Source organism: Ambystoma mexicanum, chromosome 4q, assembly GCF_040938575.1.
Source record: "Ambystoma mexicanum isolate Mex_15411 chromosome 4q, UKY_AmexF1_1, whole genome shotgun sequence".
Classification (NCBI taxonomy): domain Eukaryota; kingdom Metazoa; phylum Chordata; class Amphibia; order Caudata; family Ambystomatidae; genus Ambystoma; species Ambystoma mexicanum.
In genome coordinates, this window is record NC_090928.1 from 38,503,448 (window position 1) to 38,525,433 (window position 21,986).

At 43.5% G+C, this 21,986-nt stretch overlaps 1 protein-coding gene across 1 annotated transcript; it reads right to left on the minus strand.

Moving 5' to 3' along the window:
- Positions 1-142: 142 nt before the first annotated feature.
- On the minus strand, positions 143-15,849 carry LOC138468469 (protein unc-93 homolog A-like). Its single transcript, XM_069609003.1, has 9 exons — positions 15,756-15,849; positions 14,679-14,861; positions 12,569-12,750; positions 10,073-10,296; positions 8,223-8,345; positions 4,930-5,141; positions 3,888-4,023; positions 2,737-2,868; positions 143-1,849 (listed from the first exon to the last, which is right to left on the minus strand). The coding sequence occupies exons 2-9, from the start codon at positions 14,766-14,768 to the stop codon at positions 1,584-1,586; spliced, it is 1,365 nt and encodes a 454-aa protein (XP_069465104.1). The 5' UTR covers positions 14,769-14,861; positions 15,756-15,849; the 3' UTR covers positions 143-1,583.
- Between the last annotated feature and the right edge of the window lie 6,137 nt (positions 15,850-21,986).

Genomic DNA, 21,986 nt, shown 5'->3' on the forward strand with positions numbered 1-21,986 from the left:
AGTACCGAAAAACATGTACTTAAAATATCAGCAAAGTCAGTGCCTTTAGAGTAGGAATATAAAAAAGACCAACATTGGAAGAGATTGGAAATCTTTCTACCTGACGCAATATGGCTCCAGAAATAAGAGGAGGAGAGAGGAATAATGTGGGATGTGTTGTCTTTATTACCAGTCACATCTTTGAAAACACTTTGGACCAAATTCACAAACATTCCAGCTCTGCAGGCAATCGATTGTAACTGCATTTTGCATTTGCAGCCACGCGCATATTGCATGCGCAGAGTGATTCACAAAGAACTTTGTGGGCCTGATTCACCCAAGCATTTTGCAATGGTGCAAACTCATTGAAAAACACTTTGTAAATCAGGCCCATAGGCGACAAAGGCAATTTGCACCAGCTAAACACAAAAAACAGGGTAATCGCTAGGCACAGGTTTCTGGATGTACAATTTAACACGGGACGGAGAAATGTGGACTGTAAACGTCGTTTCTGAGAGTGGTATGAATCCCTGGGAGGGCTGCATCGCTTTCAGGGGAAACTTGTAGAGAAGCTCATGTGTTCCTGCTGATGTGTTCATGTCCTCGGGCTGGTGCAGGAGCAAGGGCCAGGCTGCTCCTTTGGAATCAGGGACACCCTCCTGTGTTTGCAGGTGTGTCCCTCATTTGCATTGCCTGGCCATGTCCACTCCTCCAGACATGCCCATTTTGCTGGTGGAAAGTGGGTGTTATCAGTCCGTCGGGTTACTGCGTAGCACAACTTATTACAACCACCCCAACGCAAAAAGATGAAGCAAATACAAAAGTACACAAGATTACATTTCTTAACTGATACACGTACAATAACATTTAGCAAAAATAAGGGTCCAATTGAACATATAAAAACATATCATACTAAGGGAGAAGCCGGAATAACCGGCGTGCAGGTAGGGGTTACTGAGTGGGAAGAGGTCGCGAGTGTGCATCACCCTCGCAGTCCCACCTGTTAACGGCCGCGGAGGGCGCTAACAGAACTGCGATTCTCTGCATGTGTGCAATTTGCGCAATACCGACACCATTTGTGCACACACATTTTTATTAGGACCTGCCACGTTTGGCCTATTTGAACTTTTGCGCATACACTTGCGGCTGCAAATTTGCTTCGTGGTTCGGCCCTTAGGACTCCCTCTTTTACCTCAGCAGTTGTCTTGTCATCACAGGGTGGGAATCTGGGGGTCGCATTGTTGGATCTGTGACTGATGTGCTGCCCATTGTAATTGGTTATGTATAATGCGCTTAATACCCAGAGGCTTCTAAGCGCGGACCTGGGGATCGAACCCGTGTTGCTGCGCATAGTCTTGCTTTCAAGACTAGTGCGTTGCCCCTGAGCAGTCCTCCGTAGACTCCTATTTCTCGCGCTGCTAACTCCAGCGTGAGGAGGGCTGGCATGGTGCTACGTAAGTGCTACATTTGTTAAATTAAATACACATAAATAACCTTAATTCAAAGGCATATAAATAAAGTCTCAACAGTACTTATAAAATAAATTAAGTGCGCACATAAATACATTAGCAAAAGTCTCTGGTTCATGTCACAGTCTTGTCCCCTCAGGCGCGTGGGATCTCAACTGTGGTGTCCCGGCTTTCCGTGTTTACTGTGTAAGTGCTGGCGGCAGGGTTCTTGGCTTCCAGATATTCAACGACGCCATAGAAGAGCATCCCAACGGCCAGCACGCACAGCAGGATATAGAGCTTCACGTAGACGCACAGGAAGGAGCCGTACCCAAAGGCAACGACGAACCCCACCGACTCCCAGAGGCAACAGTTAGAGAACGCCGCTTCCTTGTTCTTTTCAAATAAGACTCCATAGAGAGCTGGAAAAAAGCAGATGATTTACGCATTAAGAAGATGCTTTCCAAACAATTATTCCATACACATGTGTCGCCACTATGCTTCGGTGGTTTGTCTAGTATTAATATAGTTATTTCTCTCTTCTCAACTGTACTAATGTACTTGGATCTTGTATGGAGGGGTGCTTTAGTGGGATGGGAAGGAGCATAATGATGCGAAACCTGGCGTGTTGCTGCACGCACATGAAAAGTAGCCATGTTCGTTATGCCAGTAAGGTAAGTGAGTTGCGTTGAGACACGTGTGTGTTGCAATATGGGAGCCTCTGATCTTGTTACTCCGCTTGTTAAGTTGCAAACCAAGTCAGTTCTGAGGGTGTGGATGGTTTGTGGGAGTGCCAGAGAAACTGCTATTTGTGGTGAGTTGGTTGGAGAGGTGGAGGGTTTGCATGGTTTTAGTGTTAGCGGCTGGAGGGATGTATGAGGGAATGTTTTTCTCCAAGGTATTTGTGGGTGGCTCCAGTGTGTAGAAAGTAAAAGTGTGAGTGGGTTTCTCGGCAGGATATTTGTGGGTGGCTCCTGTGTGTAGAAAGACAAAGTGTGAGTGGGTTTCTCTGCAGGATATTTGTGGGTGGCTCCTGTGTGTAGAAAGAAAAAGTGCGAGTGGGTATCTCTGCAGGGTATTTGTGGGTGGGTCTTGTGTATAGATAGAACAATGGTGAGTGGGTTTCTCTGTAGGGTATTTTTGGGTGGCTCTTGTTTGTAGAAAGAAAACGGGTGAGTGGGCTTCTCTGCAGGGCGTTTGTGGGTGGTTTTTGTGGTAGATAGAAAAAGGGCGAGTGAGTTAGTGATATGAGAGGTGGTTGAAGGAAATCCATATCTGTGATAACTCATACATATGTATCTGGACTCACCACTTGTTCGAGCCAGCCAGACCGCATCAGCAATGCCCCAGAGGGCTGATAAAATGAAGAACACTGCAAACTGGTCGGTGTTAGGCTTCCAGAGCAGCAGTGCAATAATGCAGGCTGCATGCACCCCAGCACCTGTCAATAGGAAATGCCACAGTATTGATGGGGAGAACTCTAGGAATGATAGTGTTAGACTGTAGACAATACAATTCAGAACCTGTATCAATAAATCTACTGCTGTGTTATAAGAAACCAAAAGAAAGAGGGCGAGAGAGTAAGAGAGAGACAGCGATAAAGTGCCTAACATCTAATCTAAATTGAGAAAAAGGGTCCTCTAAGAGCCCATACAGAGTAAAAATGACTCTAAACATGAAGAACACTGAAGTGAAATAGGTAAAATATCATTTACTGAAATAACTGATTTTGATATATTTTTATCCCAAAATAAAGCTCCTTCATAATGAACTAAGCTAAACGAGCAACCTTTAATATTGAAATACAACAAATCATTTAACAGAGGAAAACAAGAAAAGAAAACACTTGTTGACTGCAGAGGTACGTTTAGAGTAGGTAGGGAAGGGGTGGAGTCATGGAGGGTCTCCCCAGATTGAACATTTATAATTTCACAAATTAATATAGCTTAAGTTCAACTAAAGCAGTGCTGAGTAGTTACCCCCATACCACTAACCAATGATGTATCATAAATAGATGTTAACATACATCTAGACAGACTTCAGCTTTTATGTATAAATATGTAAAGAGTAGTTATTTTTACTTTATTCATTTAAAACCCACTTATGTTTGCTGTTTAGGTTACTTTCAATGTGAAATTAGTTTGTTTTATGACATCTGTTTCCGGGCTTTTATTGCTGGGATATTATAATATTGAAGCAATTTTCATCAAATTTTTACGTTCAAAACAAAAATGTACCCCGTTGCCTAGAAAACAATGAGAATTCCTAGAACACACCCTGCTCCACGCCCTCCACAAAGGGGCACAATATTTGAAATTCTCTGGAGCACTTTCCAGGCCTGGGATGGCAGTTTATCACCCTCTGATTCCTGCACATGTGCATCGTGGTGGCAGCTGTGGCTAAGCCGCACCACCCAGGCATAGCTGCTCTGTGTATATTAAAGGCACAAGGTTAACTTACCGGTGACAAAGATGGCGATCCTGCCTGTGTATTGGGATATCTTTCCGAAGAACATACAGCACACTGAATTGGATACTCCGAAGCAGATCAACACGTAGCCCACAAATTTCAGTCCGAGGACACAGGTGACATATGACTGTGAAGAAATACATCAAATGAGGTTACTCTCAGGCTTAAAGATTTCTGAATCCGAAAAACTGTTCAATAATATTCCCAAAGAAGCAACGTGCTGCCTGTTACATTCGGATAATTGGAATGCCACATGTAAAGTAATCCTTGAGACCAGGACACAGATGCTCTTAGAACAGAAAGGCAATCAGTGCAGAACTTCAGTGCTGCGTGCTGGAAGGAATTTCTAGGACCACAGCGGTCCTTGCTGGTGTGGCTGTGCTCTGCTAGTGATAAATTCAGGCATCCAAAATTCAGTAGCTTTCATGTCAATGTCAACAGTGCTTTGTACAGTGAACAGAGTTCCATGGCATGGCTTCTATAAAACTGCACCTTTGCCCAATAGCAAAGTCGCTGCCAGACTCAGGTATGTTGTGATACCACTGCCAGTCTTCAGTAATTCAATGTATCTGGGATTTGGGCACCCTATGCTGTTTTCAAAAGTAAGCCAATTTATGTGACAGGCGTTTTCCATTTATTATTTCACTTGTTACTTTTTGAAACGGGCTCCTTTTCTGATACTGTAATAGTAGGGAGCATTATTATTCAACTCAACAGTATCCAATATATATCGACTTGGGAAGGATAATGAGCTGAATTGACTTCATCAGGATTTGAACCTGTAACTTGATGCTGCACATATATCCCTGAGTGTGTGTTTAACTCATTGAGCCTCTTTTCTAGGAGTAGCTTCCTATCCCCGTAAGTAATATCACACTCCATTGGTTCCCTTGAGTAAAATGAAACACTGAAAATCAGGAATGACTTGCGCATTCCTCCTGTACCCCATCAGTATAATAGATTATGTTACGCAGATAAAAGAAAGCATAGATCAAGAGCTGTACAATGCTGCCTCCTTTATATTGATACGCACCTTTGTGTAATCACTTGCAAGGAACCCTTGTTCAAGTCCACCGAAGATTGTGAGCGGGATCAGAAGACACTGGCGCTTATCACGCAGCTGCCGGAAGGTGGCCAAGAATGTAGAGCAAAAGGACGGTTTGTTCTCTTCCACTTCTTGTCCGTCCTTTTTTTCAATTCGATCCAAAAATATGATAATTAATGCCACACCAATCACCCCACAGCCTGCAAAAGAAGAGCATATTAGGGGTTAGACAACAGGGTATTGTGATGTGTGGTGTTAAGTGTTTTGTATAAAAACAATACCTGATTGCAGAGTCATTTCTACTTTAAAGAATAATTATATTCTTTATTTTCAAGAAAATAAGTGGATGAATGGAATTATTGTTAGGTTTCAAATTAAGTAGAAGCTGATCCCCTCAGTTTGCTTCCATAGGTTGGAAGGCAAACATAGGATCACGATAACCTTTTTTGGATTACCGAGGAAACCAATGGGTGAGACCCTGAATTCTCTCACATTGTATATGGAGAATAAAAAAGGTCATCTAACTGTAGCAAAATATAAATACCACATTTCTATATACACATTATGCCGGCTTTTTCACGGTTGTAAGTATTGCAATACTAGGGGCTATTGTTATCCAATTGTATGGCACTGAAATGATTGACCTAAGAATGTCTGACCTTAAACTGTGATGTCAGGCAGCACACAGATCACTGAGTGAGTGCTTAGCTCGATGAGCTACCTTGTCCACACAAAAAGACGACACAAATATGATTGGATTATCCTACACTGCAACATGTGAAACATACACACATTGTCACTCGGACTCGCATCTGATGTAAACATTTGAGAAACAGAACAGAAATAAACATCAAAGCATTGGTTTAAGAAGAAAATAAGCAGCAATGGCTCGGCAAGAAACAGCCCAAATGATTTGATGGCCAACTCAATGATATGAATCAGACACCTCAATGGCAGCACAGGTGATAGTTGGGAATCTATTTGATCACTCTGACAAAACAAGAACTTTGGGTGTTGCCACTTTGTCTTTTATTTCCTCCAGCTCCATATTGTGATTCCATTCAACTTCTATTGATCTTTATGCATGTATACAATAGAACATAGAAAAATATTATGCAAGCATTCTTCAAAATCTATGACTGGTGTTCCCCAAGGATCCATTAAGGCTCTTGCTATACATCACAGACTGTACTTAAAGGTGTTCTGTAATATGGCAGATTAGGATGTGGAATTTCCAGGCCAAAGTCACTCTTTATCATTGCGAAAACTGATCCATTTGCAAAAATAGATAATACATTAACCCCTCAAGTGCCAAGCTATTATTGAAGTCTATGTAAAAAGGACGAGTATACTACATCACAATCATGTTTTATACCTCCAACTTTTTATTGTAACTATCTTTCTTAATATGCTTGAAATGCTGATTGCCTAAACTTTTGAAAAAAACATAATTGGACCAAATATTGTTTTTAAACCCAATCACCCAAGAATAGAGAGACATTCTGTCCAAAATCATAAGAATAATTCTAATAAAAGCTCAAAAGAGGGATAAATCACAAATGCATCCATGTAATGATGAGTTCTGATTCGGTGTCCCAGTGCGGGGAGAAGCCTGCATATATCCGTAAGTACGTTATCTTCCGTCACTTACAGTATTCGTAGGTTGATTGAAATTAGAGAGCCCGATTTACAATTCGTTTTTCAATGGGCTTGAGCCATTGTAAAATGTGTTTCAGAATCAGGCCCTTAACCGTGTATTTAATAAAGAAGCACCATAGGAAAATCATTACAATATTTCTCTAAACATTTGCAAACTCCCCTGAATGCAGAGCAAATCTGTCTGAAGGTTTATCTTGTTTCATTGATAGATTGTTCCATTCACATCTAACAAAACTAACATCCTGGATTCATGATAGTTTGGATATATTCCTGAAAACTGCATGTTCTGTCACAGGACAAGTACCACTGCATTGTTACATCAGATGTGGGACTTTAGAATATTACCATGGACCATATTACCGTGAATGGCCCGAGCGCATTAATGCTCTTAATAGGTCAGGGATCACAAATCATGCTTATTGACCTGGCTAAATTACATTAATTTGCACCCTTTGTGTTTCATAGAGAACGTTTTGTTATGATATCTTAAAGGATATTTATACCGCGCACTGTCACCACCAGAGTAGTCCCCTGGTGCTCTGGCAGATCTGAAAAGCAAGAGGGTAGGGTAAGCTAGTAGGACTGAGCAGGAAAAGCGCAAGAGAGCTGTGATGTGCTTTTGGCAGCTTCAGTTCGGTTTACACTGTTCGCTGAGCATAGGTGTGATTATTCGGTTGGTAGCTGTCATGTGCTGTTGTGCGAGACTATGTGTGGTTGTTGCAGTGTAGTGAAGTGCATGCTGTTTGTTGTGCAATATAGGTATGGTTGTGTTTAGTTTAGAGTTTGAGAGGTTTAAGCAGAAGGGTGATTCTTTAGTGGGTTGGTTAGTTGTGGTGCCCCATTGTACCTCCTCCACTTTGGCCACCTGTGGTACGCGTCCCTGCCAGTGTTGTGTATTGTGGTGTGCTGGGGGGTATCTCCTTCCTATATGCTGTGCCGGGTTGTGGTTGTCTGCAGGGCTATTTAGAGGTGATGCCTCCTCCACCCTCCTCCCTTGACTTCAGACTAATGGATGTCTACACTGCTTTGGGCTCAGGCATATCCTGGTGGGCAGCCGCCATCACTTCCCTGGGCCGCCTGAAGGGGGGCCTCATCCCTGTGCCCTTGAGCTACCTGGACCAAGTGGTTTATCTGTTTGGTCGCCACTCTTTCCCCTTCACCTCTTATGCCCTGTCTGTGGTTCCACCTAGGACGCTCCCATCTCTCTCATTAGCCTCCGGTGGGACCCTCCTTATCACCAACGGACAGATTTCTAAATGGAATGTAAATATGCACTGCCTATGCAATTCAGTTCATGCACTAGTCGGATGTTCCAGATGTGACATTTTACTATACATGTACTTACCTAGTGCAGCCTTCTATGACAAATATCCTACTGGAACATTGTGATATATTCTCCTCTTGCACGGTTATCCCTCAAAACGCTATTTCTAGGATACTGACAAGTTTATCTCTGCTTCGCAAAGGAGGTTCCTCAGGTAAACTTAAAGAATGCTGTGGCTTAAGCTTCAGCACATGAGAATGAGTTCCAGTAAATCATGATGACCAATCGGTCATGATAATAACTTTGGGATACAGTATGTTTTACATTAAAAAAAAATTGCAGTCAGTTTTAAACCTACCGGTGTAAGAGCCCAGCAGAGTGTAGATCACAGTGTCAGATGGGCGAGGTGATGTTACAGCCTCTGAGCCTGGACAGTCATCTGCTCCACAGTAGCTACCATTCAGACCTTGACGCCTTGACCCTAAATAGCAAGGAGACAAAATACGGAATAATTCACTTTCTTCTATAGACTGATGCTTCCTGCTACATTTTCAGGCAAAACTCATGTTGTTTCATTATTCTGATAAATGGACCTTCGCTTTTTCAAGGAGCAGGTGGAGTTTTCCAGTGGAGACTCCACTGCTGTGTGTCCACAACAGAGAAAGTTTTAGTAATAGACATGAGGATAGGTCCAAAATGCAAAATAGAATTTTAGAACAACATACTATCATGAAATCCTAAAGAGGGAAAAGGCAGTAAATGAAATGATTTTGCCCATTGCTTAAGAAGAAATACATAATTTTAGAATTACGTCTCGGACAGTACCAAGACAATGTAAAAAAAGCTATTTGGACGATGGACACTGTTGTGCTTTTTCAGTTCAGTTTTAGTACATAACTCAATTAACAGTGATGTGTTTTACTTTTTGTGAGAAGGCGTTGACTATATCAAGGCTCACTTTTTAGGACTGCTGTAATAAGGCAAGACTTTCTAAATACAGAAAAAAGCAAATGGAAAAAGATACAATGAAGCACTGAAGGTGGCTGTGACTTAGCCATGGAGGTCACCAGCATGCACAACAACCACTGCTTGTATAACAGGACCAATCTACCCGGAGGAAAGGCAGATGCCACTTCTAGAGTATTCTTCTAAAAAGTCCTGCCATTGCACCTTAACCCATCATCCTATTCTCAGCACGAGTATGGTATTGTACGGTTCTGTAAACGTTTTCAAAATACGCTAGCAGTGATAAACTCGTAAGTACTTTTCTGAACTGAATGTCTCATCCCCAAATGTTCACAATCGCTTTAGAATGAACTAAATTGGAGAAGAAAAATATGTTAAGTTTGTTAGAATATTATATACCAACAGCACTCATATGCATTGTTCTTTAATAATCTTAGTGCCGTGCTGTACAAGGGTGGCGTTACATTAGAGAAGTGGGCACTTCCTGGTATGATTGGCGCAATGGGGAGGAAGCATACATGTATTTAGAATTAATTTTGTATATGAATGTATGGTATTGCGTAAAGCAGGTGCATTCTTCACATAATCGGTGAAAAGAAGACATGATAGGAGGGATCCCTGTGATATCCCAGTGGATAAAGGGGGTCATTGGTATCAGTGTGATGGGTGGGCAGTGAATGTTGAGAGGTGGTCTTCTGGAAAGTTAAGGCAGAGAGTGGTGGTGCTGTAGTTGTTTAACCTTGTCCTTCTGCTCAGCATGATGCAGATCACACGTCACAGGATGCTCTGGTCAGGGTGGTCTGGGAAGTGTATGTGCATTAGGGAAACCAAGTTATTACTTATTGAGTTATTAGAAGCCTTTGCCAATACATTCTTGGAAGTAGCAAGTATGTGTGGTGACCAGGCTGAGTGAGTAGCAATGCCCAGAAGCCTGAGGCTTGGACTCGAAGCACATGAGGTTGTTATCATAACATGATGAGTTTCGCTCTTTGATCAATGAGATATGAGTGGGTGGCAGGGAGGGAGGACAACAGGTTCATGTTGTCTGTAATGGCATGTTTGGTGAGGGCTGGTTGCTGGATGATTTCTGAAAGCTGATGCTGTTGTTCCCAAGAGAAGAAAGAGAGGAACGTTTAGTGACGGAGGTTCAGGGAGGTTTACCATTGCTACAGCTGGGTGGTGGGAAACGCTGGTTGTTGGAGGAAGTTTGAGTGAGAAGACAGTAACTTTATTTTTTATTACCTCTAGAAAAATCAAATATCATAGATGATATTAGATTTCCCCAAATGCGACCTGTCTGGAGAATGAGAAAGAAGATTCCAAAGTATTCGTTGATGACATCCTCTGCTATTCTCCTCGCCGTCACTGCATGCTTTCGTCCAATCACTGTTATGTAGGTCCTTTTGGCCGTCCAGAGAGATCCTCCTCCTAAGCCCAGAAGAACTGAGGTGCTGACCAGGGTGTACCTGTAAAATAAAGGTGCCTTATTTTCATTTTTTTCTTTACATGTCTGTGGAAGGGTTACATCTGGCACTGCAATATAATGTTAACGCTTTCCTCCCTGGGAAAAACATTTCCACCTCAAACAATGCTTAACAGACAGGAGGAGTTAAGCTGATTTGTTATTTCAAGAAAGTAATTTGCAATGATCACCCTATGAAGGAATCTTTTTGTTTGATGAGGCTTGCTCATTAATGCTTGCACATCAATTATTATGTTATTCTAAATAAGTGTTTAACTTTTTGGTATATTCAGGCAAAAACTGGCCCACGAGGATACCTCAGGGGCAATGTGTGTGTCTTGGAAGTAAAACAATGTGGAGCAACACAGGTTTGAATCCCAGTCCACCGCTCAGATACTAGTCTTCGGTAGGCAGACGTGTAATAAAAGATTGGCCTCATCATGAGTTGGCCGGTATCCCAACTGGGATGCCGCCGCACTTTATTTGTGATACTTCCCACCTGTCTTACTGTTGGATCACGGGTTGGATGGTAAACATTATTCCCCATTGGGTCTATTGGAACCAATGGGGAATTTTCAGTGCAATTACCGCCAGCGGTATTACTGTGCAGTAATAGCACCAAAATCAGCATTTTTCCAGTGTGTTTATCCCCAGCTCTGAGCTGGGGTTAAACACGCCATACTCATGATTGGGCAGACCCTTAAATGTGGCAGTACCCCCATTCCCACTGCATTTAAGGGCTACTGCCCAACTCGTGATGAGGCAATTCATTTAACACGATTTATAGCAGAGGTGCTGGACATGATAGTTGCTCAATCAAATATTTGTAAGTGTCAGTGGAGACAATTTGACCAAATCTCTAAATTCAAGACTAATGTCAACTGTTTCAAATATGTTTTTGTTCTACAACAGTGATGATCTCATCAGCATGAAACAGTCTAAAGCATTCCCAATACATCTTTCTCTAGGATCCGGAGCAAGTCCCTGCCTTACTTCCGGCATTCATTCACAGATTACTTTCCTGCTAGTTAAATAAGGGAGATTTGGGATAACACGAGATTGGAAAAGGTTCTAGCTTCATTGAAATTGGTGCTGGGTATTGCGGGTCTCTGTACAAACATGGACAGCTGAATGTATTGTTTACTCCTGAAATGAGTACAGTCTCCTTAATGCAACCTTTCACAGAAATTAGGAAACTACCTACTCCAGCAAGGCAGGGTTACATTTTTTTGTTGCTGTCCCCTTCAAGGCAAGACAGCTCATTTTAAGAGGGACTTTATAATATTTTGAAAAACAAGAACTATGAACAACCTACTCAGACACGAAAATATATAAAAAAGGACTGCATGTGCCAGGCAAAACTTGGACTTTCAAACGCATTCAACACATCTGTTGATACTGATCATTGCACAGGGAGCGTGCCGCCAATTACTCAAAAGCAAAATTACAGATGCAACTGGCAATTAGGTGTTTCATTTGCGTGATTAATCCTTTTCTTCATATTCAATGCCAAGTGATTTTGTTGATGTATGAGGAAATGATTAAGGCAACAGAACCTTCATTTAAATGATGTGGTCTGGGCAGAAGCACCTATATATAGATGCTCACTTGCAAAAGTAAAATCTACATTACTAGCTGCTTTCCGATCTGTGGCGAATCATCTTCACTTCTGCAAAGGATTGAAATCCTTCCTTTTCATAAAATCTTTCAGCCTATAATCCTCATCATTCACAGCCATATGAGCTTCCTGGCATACTTGAACGTGCTTCCTGAATTTGTCCCTGTCTGTCCCATCACCTTCATATTACGTCATCATTATTTGCCCTCCATCTTTCACTCCTTATTATTCTCCTGCACTTTTTTGTCCTCTTCCTGGTTCTTACCGCGCAATGTTCTTTTCTAAACTTTTAATCTATTCTCCCTGCCATCGCCGAGTACTTATCTGTTCTTGTGTTCTTGTTTTATACCCAGTTACTGTCGTCTGCTCTTCTGTCTGCTCTTTTGCCTTGCACTTAACTGATCGGAATGTTTCCAAAGTTTGTGAAGGATTGGGATTCCCTTCCCCCCTTCCCTATGCTTTGGAGTCCCTGTGAAGTGGCAGCGCCAGCCGATGGTGCCTTATTGAACTCCACTATTAATTTATATTTCTCAAAGGCTGCACATTAAACTACTTTAAATAATGATATGGAAATGCTGATGGATTTCAAAACAAATATTTTGAAGGAACGCAGAAATTGATTGTCCAACTTCTGCAAATTGCAGGAAAAGGAGATTACCATTTTGGGTAGAAGTTGGCCAAGGTGTACGTTATGAAGCAGCACATGGAGAGAACAATGGTCCACTTGCAGCCCAGTTTCTCTGTGAGGATTGGAGCGAGGAATAGACAAGAACAGCAGAAGGCTCCATACATGACTGCCAGAGCCACGACTCCCATGTTCTGTTCCTTATTCAGGCTGCTCTGTGGGAGCAAAGAGAAAGAAACCGTGTCTTTACCAAAAATCCATAAAATGAAAAAGACCCCTAGTCTTTTTCTCAAACATGCCATGAAAATACAGGCTATGCCCTGAGAAGCTCAGTCGTTGGTGGTGCACAAGGTAACCAGCAATACAAAAGATACCTTAAGAATAAAAATATATTGAAAGAGGGGGATCACTGGAGGGCTGGGGGCAGAAGAGGAGGTGCTCCGAGTGATTGAGATTTGTTAATTCGAGAAAATCTATGAGTCAATATTTATTTTTTGGGTATGGAAATATATGTCAGCGTTAGCATGACATAATGAGTGTGAAAGAGTAGGATCAGCAACATGAAACTGGTAATTGAGGGCGTTATATGTCTGGAGCACCTGGCCCTGTTGGTTTATGTAATTTAGCCATACAAAGGTGTTCTAACAAATAGGCACAAATTTCACACACACTTTTCATTCAAGTGGGAGAAAAGGAGTTTGTGGCCAGGTCAGGGAGGGCTGGTGCATTGATCCCATTGCAGCTACTAGTCAAGAAGGAAGACCCAGCCAATCACTGGATGATTGCTCTTCCGGATGTTACAGGGAACATTTGTGCAAAGGTATTGTGGCGAAAGCTTGCACAATGGGCAGGGTATAAAGGTGTAATCCTACTAATGCAGAGTGGATAAAATAGAACAGACTCTAGACAAGAATGTTATTACCTTGAAGACTTTTTTTAAATAATTGATAATTCATTAAAGTTAAATAAACAAGAAAGAGAGTTGGAGAACACAGCATGACAATTAATGGCAGCATGGATGGGTTTTAATAAATAATATGTGAAGTTTCACTAGCATCCAATAATGTCGAGCTCTGAAACACTTGTGTACGAGCGCGATAGAAATAAAATATCAATCAATCAATGCATGCAAAGCAGCCTGTACAGTTCTATCTGATGCAGTCATTTGGTTGCTATCTAGAGTTGCATAATTTGACACATTGGAAGGTAACATTTGAAGACAAGCAATTGGTTTGCCGGGTCGCTCCTCTTCCCAGTTCACACAAGAAGATTTGGGGGTGCTGTATAGTTAGCTGTGCTCTCTTGTCTTATTTTCCATACACTAAGTTACGCTTTGTCAAAAAATAATATCCAATGCCATTTTAGCACATCCCCAATTCATGCAAATGAGGACATATTAGCACGCTCATAAGCCAGGTCACAGAATTCTGCTGAGGAAAAGTAAGCCGCAGCCTACTATAAGGACTAGACTAAAAAGTGTGTATATCAAAATATGGACGTGGAAGCCACGTGATCAATGAATCCCTTCATAAAGTGAAATGTATATACAAAAAGTTTAAATCACAGGACTAAAATAATACTCTGCTTTATAGGGGTGACTTCAAATGTGCACAAACAACATAACAACCCAAAACAGATAATATATGAATTGTTATTTTAACCTGCCGAGCAAAAAGAGCCTGGTTGTAGCTATGGGCAGCTCGTTTAAAATGGGCAGTGTCCTGCCACCCATCTGGCCATTATAAAGGAGCCAGTATCCCAGAGACACATTCTGATGTCCCTGGCAACTGACATAGCAACTGGCTGTATCTGGCATAACATACATTGATTGCAAAGACCCTAAAGATTAGTATCTTCTAGACCGAGATGTGTTAAGCCAGAGAAAGCCGGTTACTATTTCAGTTGCCAGAGCCTTCATAGTTGCTATTCATTTTATCATCCTGCCAGCACTAGGCTGATGTGATGTTGAGTCATGTCACCTCCCTGTGTGTGTTGCAATATTCTGGGTTCATGCTAGAGGTGTGTTCAGGAAAGGAAGACTGCATGTAAATTCAGGGCAAAGCAAAGGAGAAGCGCTGTGGACACAAGGCACAAGGGCGTCTGGCACAGACTCAAAGGAGTAGGACAGCCCGTTGCCACCTACCTGCAAAGTCTGCAGTCCGCCATACGCAGTATACAGGAATAACATCCCAAAGGACACAACGAGGATGTTCTTGAAACGAGTGAGTCCCATTTTCACTTCAGGAAGTGCAGTAACTCGGGTGGTGAGGTTTAGTGGTGGAGGTTCTGAGCTCGCCGTTCTAGTCTCACGCGAGGATGATGTGCTCTGTAAATAAGGATAAACATGTTTGACATTATAGGAATCCTATTATGCTGCATTCATCTATAGACTATTGACATTTCCAGACAGGCCTGCATGCTGATCTGTGGTGCAGAGATCCTGTTGGGTAGAAGGAAACACGACACTATCGGGTGAGGTGCCACGGGGTCCCACTCCCCAGCAAACACCCCTCCCTCTAAGGCTTAAGTCTGACACGTAAGGGGCCCATGTAAAGGACAAACACTGCTGCTATCAGTTAGGCTCTGCCAAAAATGTCATGTGCCAGGAAATAGACAGCGTGGTATCACGTGCATGCTACCATCTTGCAGCAATGCCCATTGTACCATTAGTGGTAAATATACAGCGGCAGAAAACATCAGCCACTGTGCATGCGTCATTTCTATGATCTGCTGCATTCTTCAGGAGTGAGCTCTGCACTGACAGTCCCCCTTTATCGTGCGACCAATGGCTGCATTTTCATGATCTCTTCATACTTGGGACCTCCTGGTGATGCAACATAGTGGAGGAGATCCTGTAAATGTGCAGCTGCTGCACTCATTAGCGCTGCTCCACAGCTGTGGATACCCAATACAAGACTAACGACCGTGTGATATGGCCATACACAGAAGGAATAGGTGAACGCTCTTGTGGAGTGAGCATTGGTAGCGCATCTCACATCTCATACAGATAAAGTAATGCACTTACATTGAGGAGTGTTACAGCAGCTGCATGAGCATAATTGCCGCGCTCTCCATGCTGCAATGCATGCAGTATGGGGAGAGCACCATTTCCAGTCACTTTGCGGGGCCATTGTACTCTAATACGGCCTCCGGATTGTGGCTGGTCATGTTTGAGAGCACCCACACATATCCATATAAACTGAATCAGATTGTAACTCACTGTTCTGTCTGCAGGTCGCTGAAGGGTCCTCTTAGTTACAGATGTTCCTTTTCTGCAGTGTAGATGGGAGACACCAGTGCACAGCTGTCCTGGAGCCTGGATCTCATTCACAACCTTCCAAGAACTGCTCGCCTGCTTTATAACAAGTGAGACTGGGCACACCCTAAAATTATAACCAGTGCCACTAGGAAAGTAAATGGAAATTTGAAACATCATCCGAGTCACTCATTTGGGAAGTTCGATTTCATCACCCACTCGTCCACGTAATCGCTACTTGTCAATTAGCAATTTCACAACTTGGTACTTTTGACATGATCTCATGCCAGAATGTGTATTTGATATAGTATAATGGCGTTTCTAAAAGAGAAACTAGAGACCTGGTAGCATGTTAAGTTGCTTTGGCATTGCGAGGCGGTGTGCATCTCGGAGTCTCTCCAATGTACCTGGGCACAGTGAGAATGATATACTATGTTGTCAGAGAGATCCCCAATGCTTTATTGCTGACGTCACATGACAAACGGACAAGAGCGCTGAGAACATCACTATAAGGTGTCCTCTGCCAACACCCTGTACAGAAGAAGCTGCCTCTGTCTTGAGACTGTGGGACATTTCTTCCCTTACAATCCGAGGATCTGGCTCACCAATCAAGCAATCAGTTGGTCAAGTTATGAGTATGTTACCAATCAGTCTTTAACTTCTAGGCAGTACCACCACATTTCTAACACTCAATAGAAGAGAAGAAATAAGAAGAGTTAATGCCCTGTGAGGAATTATGCACTTCCTAGGCCTGATGATGGGGGTGACTTGGTGGGTGTACATAGTCTCTAGGAGGATCATCCTGAAATTTCGGATTTTAAAATCCCCATTTCAATGCATATATGGAGGGATGGGTTAAGTTAATAATAAATGCCTTTGAGCTATGGAAGGGCTGCGGGGGTCTCCCCCGGCATATATAGATGCGGTAAAATGGGGTTAAACAAAAAAAAGTATTGACAAAATTGCGCTGTGACCACATAGATCACCATTATGCCCTTATTAGCCTGCTACACGACACTCCTGGCCCCTCTGCAACCTAAAACACCCAACACACAGAGTGACTTACACCTTGTGCCAACCACATTGAGGAACATTTTACCCAACTTTATTGATACAAAAAAATGCAAATCACGATATTTAAAATGGATCTATGTGATTATTGCACATTTCTTACTGCACATCCCAAAAGGTGGGTTTGTTTTGGTTTTAACTAATTTTGCTGCACATTTATGTGGGGCAAGACCCCTCACAGCCACCCAATCCACCGGACATTCATTAATAACTTAACCCATACCCCAACATATATACGCAATGAAATGGGGCTTTTAAAATATGTCATTTTGGGATGTGCAGCAATTGTGTGCGCAGTAATGGGCGATACCAGATAAGGGCCATCAGTGCAGATCTTTGCTGATCTGCATTGTCCCTCCCCTCCATTGGATGACTCCTACCCGAAGGACCCTGGAATAATCTACCGCTGCCCCAGCCGCCTCTGGTTGTGACTCAGCACTAGATGTTTTCAAGGCACTGTTTTTAATGGAGAGGTGGTTATGGTGTTGGAATCCGCCGAGGCTAGTGGTGAACCAACATAGCCAGAGAAGACGTGCAAGGGATGGAAAGGAACAGAAAAGAGTTTTTGATGAAAGGGGGAAGGGAAGGAGTGGTGGTATTGAGTGGAGGAGGCATGCTGTGCAGCTCGAATTGCACAAAGGCACTCAACGAATACTCCCTATTTAGTAGAGAAGGGCTCTGCATTGACAGTGAGGATCACAAAATGAGACCTCAGAGAATAAAATAGGAGAAGAGGGAGGGGAAATGAATAATAAGATGCCCATAGAGTTTAAGTACAATTCTGGAGTCGGCTGTAAAATGGATAGGGTAGAAGGAAGAGGGGGCAGCAGTGTGGAAGAAGGTAGCGGGCTCACAGTGAGCAAAGGGGTTAAGGAGGCAGGGGTGAGGAGGAAGAGAAGAACCACGAGAGAAGGTCACCACCATGAGTAGGTGGGGTTGGGTGAGGAGTGATAGATTGTCAAGTGTATGGAAGACTGTTGGGCATTGCACTCTGGCCAAGTTGTTTACAAAACACTACTGGGAGATAGAAACAGGCAGAACCATAGGGGAAGAAACATGAGGGGGATTGAGAGTTTGAGGAACTGCCTAAAACAGGGCAAAGGAGAAAGGAGGAGTCAGTAATGTGCATCTCCTTCATGTGTTGCCATCAGTGCCAGCTGCCCCTTCCTGTTGTGCTGGAGGGGCCCACACCCATTCTTGTGTTGCCAGTGGGGGCTGCTCCCACCCCATGTTGCCCAGTCCTGTCCCACTAATGCTCATCATCACCCATATATTGACGACAGTGCCCGCTGGTGCCCCATGTTGGTGGCTGTGCCTACTCCTGTCCCTTTGTTGATGACAGTGGCCTCCTCCACCACAATGCTGCTGGCAGTGCCTGTATTTACGACTGAGCCCGCTCCTTCTCCTGTGTGACCAGCAGGGATGCCCTATGCTATCTGCACTACCAAGCCAATTGCTGGGACCTTGCCCTGATATTTTGTAATGGTGTGCGCTGAGGTTCTTTGGAACCAGCCCAAAACAAGTTCACACACCCAACCCCACTCAAGCTCGACTCTTGTGCTACAGCCATGAACTCATGCCAGAAAGACAATAATTCTAGCACATAAACGTAGCGTTTATTCAGCACCTAGCTAGTTAAATAACACATCAATTTAGCATGAACATGGAAAAGTAAATGCATGTTATAGTTTACGGATACTTAGAGCACAGTCTCACGTTCCTTTTAGCCAATGCCCAGGATTTAGCCCAGCTTAAAGATCAACATCTCCCTCTCTGGTTGTCGCCCTTCTGGTCAGGCACTGCACAGGCTTCTCTGGTCTGGACCACACTGCAGGCACCCTCCTATTCCGGTTGGCCCTTAAGTGAGAACATGGCAAGTAAGGAATTGACACTTAGGGACAAATCAAAGCCAGGCCACCTGCACGTGCACAGTGCAAGCCCATGGAAGAGTCCCTTCTGATCAATGCAAGTGCAAACCTTTATCAGGTAGACCTGTCAATGAGAGTGATGCAAACTTCACGTAAGCAGCTTTTGCAAAAGCAAAAAGGTTTCACAAGAAGCCAAATACATGCATTGAGATTAACCCCTAGTGAGCATGTTACACAGGCCCTGCATTCTGCGAGTTAGTGTCATGGTATTACAAGTTTGGCCATCTAGGTGCTATAATGCTTTTATACTGTAGGTCTGCAAGCAATGAATACATGGTTCTATTAGCTTTAAACCCTTTCCTGCCTTTGCAAGCTATGCACTTTTGCGCGATATAGTTAGCTCACCAGGATTTGCACCTGCTCATCATTATATTACACCCGATAGGTCCCAGTGCTTTCTGGGTTTTTTCCAAGCCCTATGCATTTGGGTGGAGGCATCCCAGAATCTGTCTAGCATCTGAAGGGGTAATACATGGCAACCATGTGGCAAGAGAGCTCAGGGACAAGGTGGTGGGAATGAAATATTTCAATCTGTTCCTGCTTGTGCCAGGGGAAGGGGGTGCAAAGGTGACTTCCTAAATGAAGAAAACGTGGGTTGACCCTGAGAGGAATGTCCTTCGCCGTATGCAGCAATGCGTGATATAAAACTGGAGGACTGGTCGAGGGTCATAGTCACTATCTTGTTGGAAAATGCAACTTTCCAAATGGACGGTTTGAAGGAAGGACCACATTGACTGCATGACCGGCACCACAATTATGTATGGTGCTTTTCTGACCAGCGCTTACAACCGCACAAGTAGGTGGACTCATTTCACAGGTTGTACATATTTGCACAATAACCTCTGGCAACTGGCTGTCGTCAGGATGCACACAGAGCCCTTTCTAATTTCTCTTGTTTCAAGTGGGAATCCTTCCTAAAGCTGGTGCCACAAGCAGAAAAGGTGATGTGACATTTTTCACAAAAAGTCTGGACCAGTGTTGTCCAGGAATAAATAAACTAGTAATGATGTCACTATCCAGGAACCCAAAGGAGAAGTATGCAGCAGACATCCATCACTATAGGAACATAGAACGTATAGGACTATAGGTCCTCCTGCACCTTGGAACCCCTCAACTTTTCTTGTACCTGACCTGGAAGTACCCTGGACTCTCCTGCATCAACAGCCTTGTGCTGAGCTGCATGTAGGTTTTCCAACCATCTAAACAGGACGACAGGTAAGACTGTGGGTGTTCAGAGGAAAGTTGAGATAAGAACCATACTTACTGTTCATCATTGTGTTTTTTTCCCTTTCTAGGTCTGCTGTGTTCTCCTGCCTTTTTGCCTGAGCCCCTGGCCTGACAGGTTTTTGTACCCTGCAGGGCGTGCTCTAGGGAGAAACGTCTTCCTATCTTTGGCAGGAGCAGGCCTTGTTGCCTTAGACCCACGCAGATTGTGACAGCCAGTGGGAAGGGGGATTGTACAACAATGGCATTTTTAAAATGCCATTGTTGTAAAACCTGCACCCCCTCTCCCCATTCGGCAAAATCAGCTCCACGGACTGGCACAAACACACGCATTCCCACAACATTCACACAGCATGCACTCAGTCATTCTCACTAGCACCCATCATCATACATTCACTCATGACACATGAATACACGCATCCATACACACATTTAAATAATAAATGAACATAAACTTACCTGCTTCCCCAGTCCTGTAGCCTCCCAGCGCTCCAGCTCCTGCCTATCATGAACAGAAATCTGGAAGCAAAAGGGCGCTGGTCCCTGGGGGTCTTAGCATGGGTGATGAAACGCCCCAGTCCAGCCTGCTCTGTCTGTATGTGCTGGGAGGCACAGGAGCGCCCCCTCGCCCATACAGACTTACAGTTCCCCAACCAGCATTTCCAATGCGCCATTCAAGGCTGGGGAATCAAAACACCCCCGGCCTTGCATGGACCATTGAGCATGCGTGGCTGGGGAACAGAACTGTCAAAGTGAAACCGGCTTACCCTATGACAGTTCCGCCAGCCCAGGAGCGCCCCCTCAGATGAAAAAAGTAGCTGAGGGGGACGCACTATTCCACTGGGCTGGCCCCTCCATAATGGGAGAGGGGGCTGGTGTGTCGATGCCACCTCATCCATTATGGTTGAGCCGCCCCTGGGTTAGCTTCAATTACCAATTGTCATGGGGCTCCAGGAGAATGTTCCCTTCAACTTTATCCCTGCCACAAGGGGGGTGGGGTTTCAGGTGTGGGACATTCATCCCTGGCAAGGCTGGAGATTATGAGACTGTCCGAGTGGTAGGAATGAATGATAAAATGCCAGCCAGGACATAAAGGAGTACAACCCCATATATTTTCCCACCATACAAGAGGTTTGCACAAGGGGAGGAAACAGTGATGTCGGAAGAATGCCCAACCCATAGTGGTACAAGGCATCCTAGGCCAGGCACCTCAGTAGAATAGTAAGTGTCCATAGGGCTCTTAGTTGTGCTGTGTGGTAGGATAGGGATCATTGGCTTAATCCATTTTAGTGGTTATGTCCACATTGTTGGTAGTAAGGGGGCAACAGCCTATGGTCATTACTGTTAGAGTATCAGATGGGCCATCCGTTCACACCACCTCGTCTGGCCTCAGTGTGATGGTGTTCATTGTACAAGACAATAAGATATAGGCACGGAAGTGATCATTCCACTCTGTCTCAAAAATAGCAGATTAAAGACTTTCTTCCCCATAACGTTATATTAATTGAATATAGATCCTCCTGACAATAAGAATGCTATAAAATTGACAAATAGAGATATTTTGAAGGCACATAAACTTGCAGAATCATTAGAGTACGTACAACCTACTCCTTAAGGAGATTAAAATTGGCCCTTCTTCCGCTGTTGAGACCCTGAGAGATTATGGGATTTTAAGCAACATCATTGTAGCAAGGGTGCAGATCTACGATTTTATTGCTTATCAAAAGTATTTTGGACTGTCTAGTAAACCATACCCAAGAGCTGGTGAAAAGGAGGAGATAATGAAGAGAGTGCCTACATCATATAGACATAAACTTGAATTTGGACTGGTCAGCAAACTCTAAGGTAGTAATTAACCTAAATCCAGGCTTTTGAAATTGACAACACTATCAAACGTTACTGTCTTTGTGGTGAGCCATGGAGGTATATAGAGTTCATAACACACAAGACAGTTGTAAACAATCTGGCAATT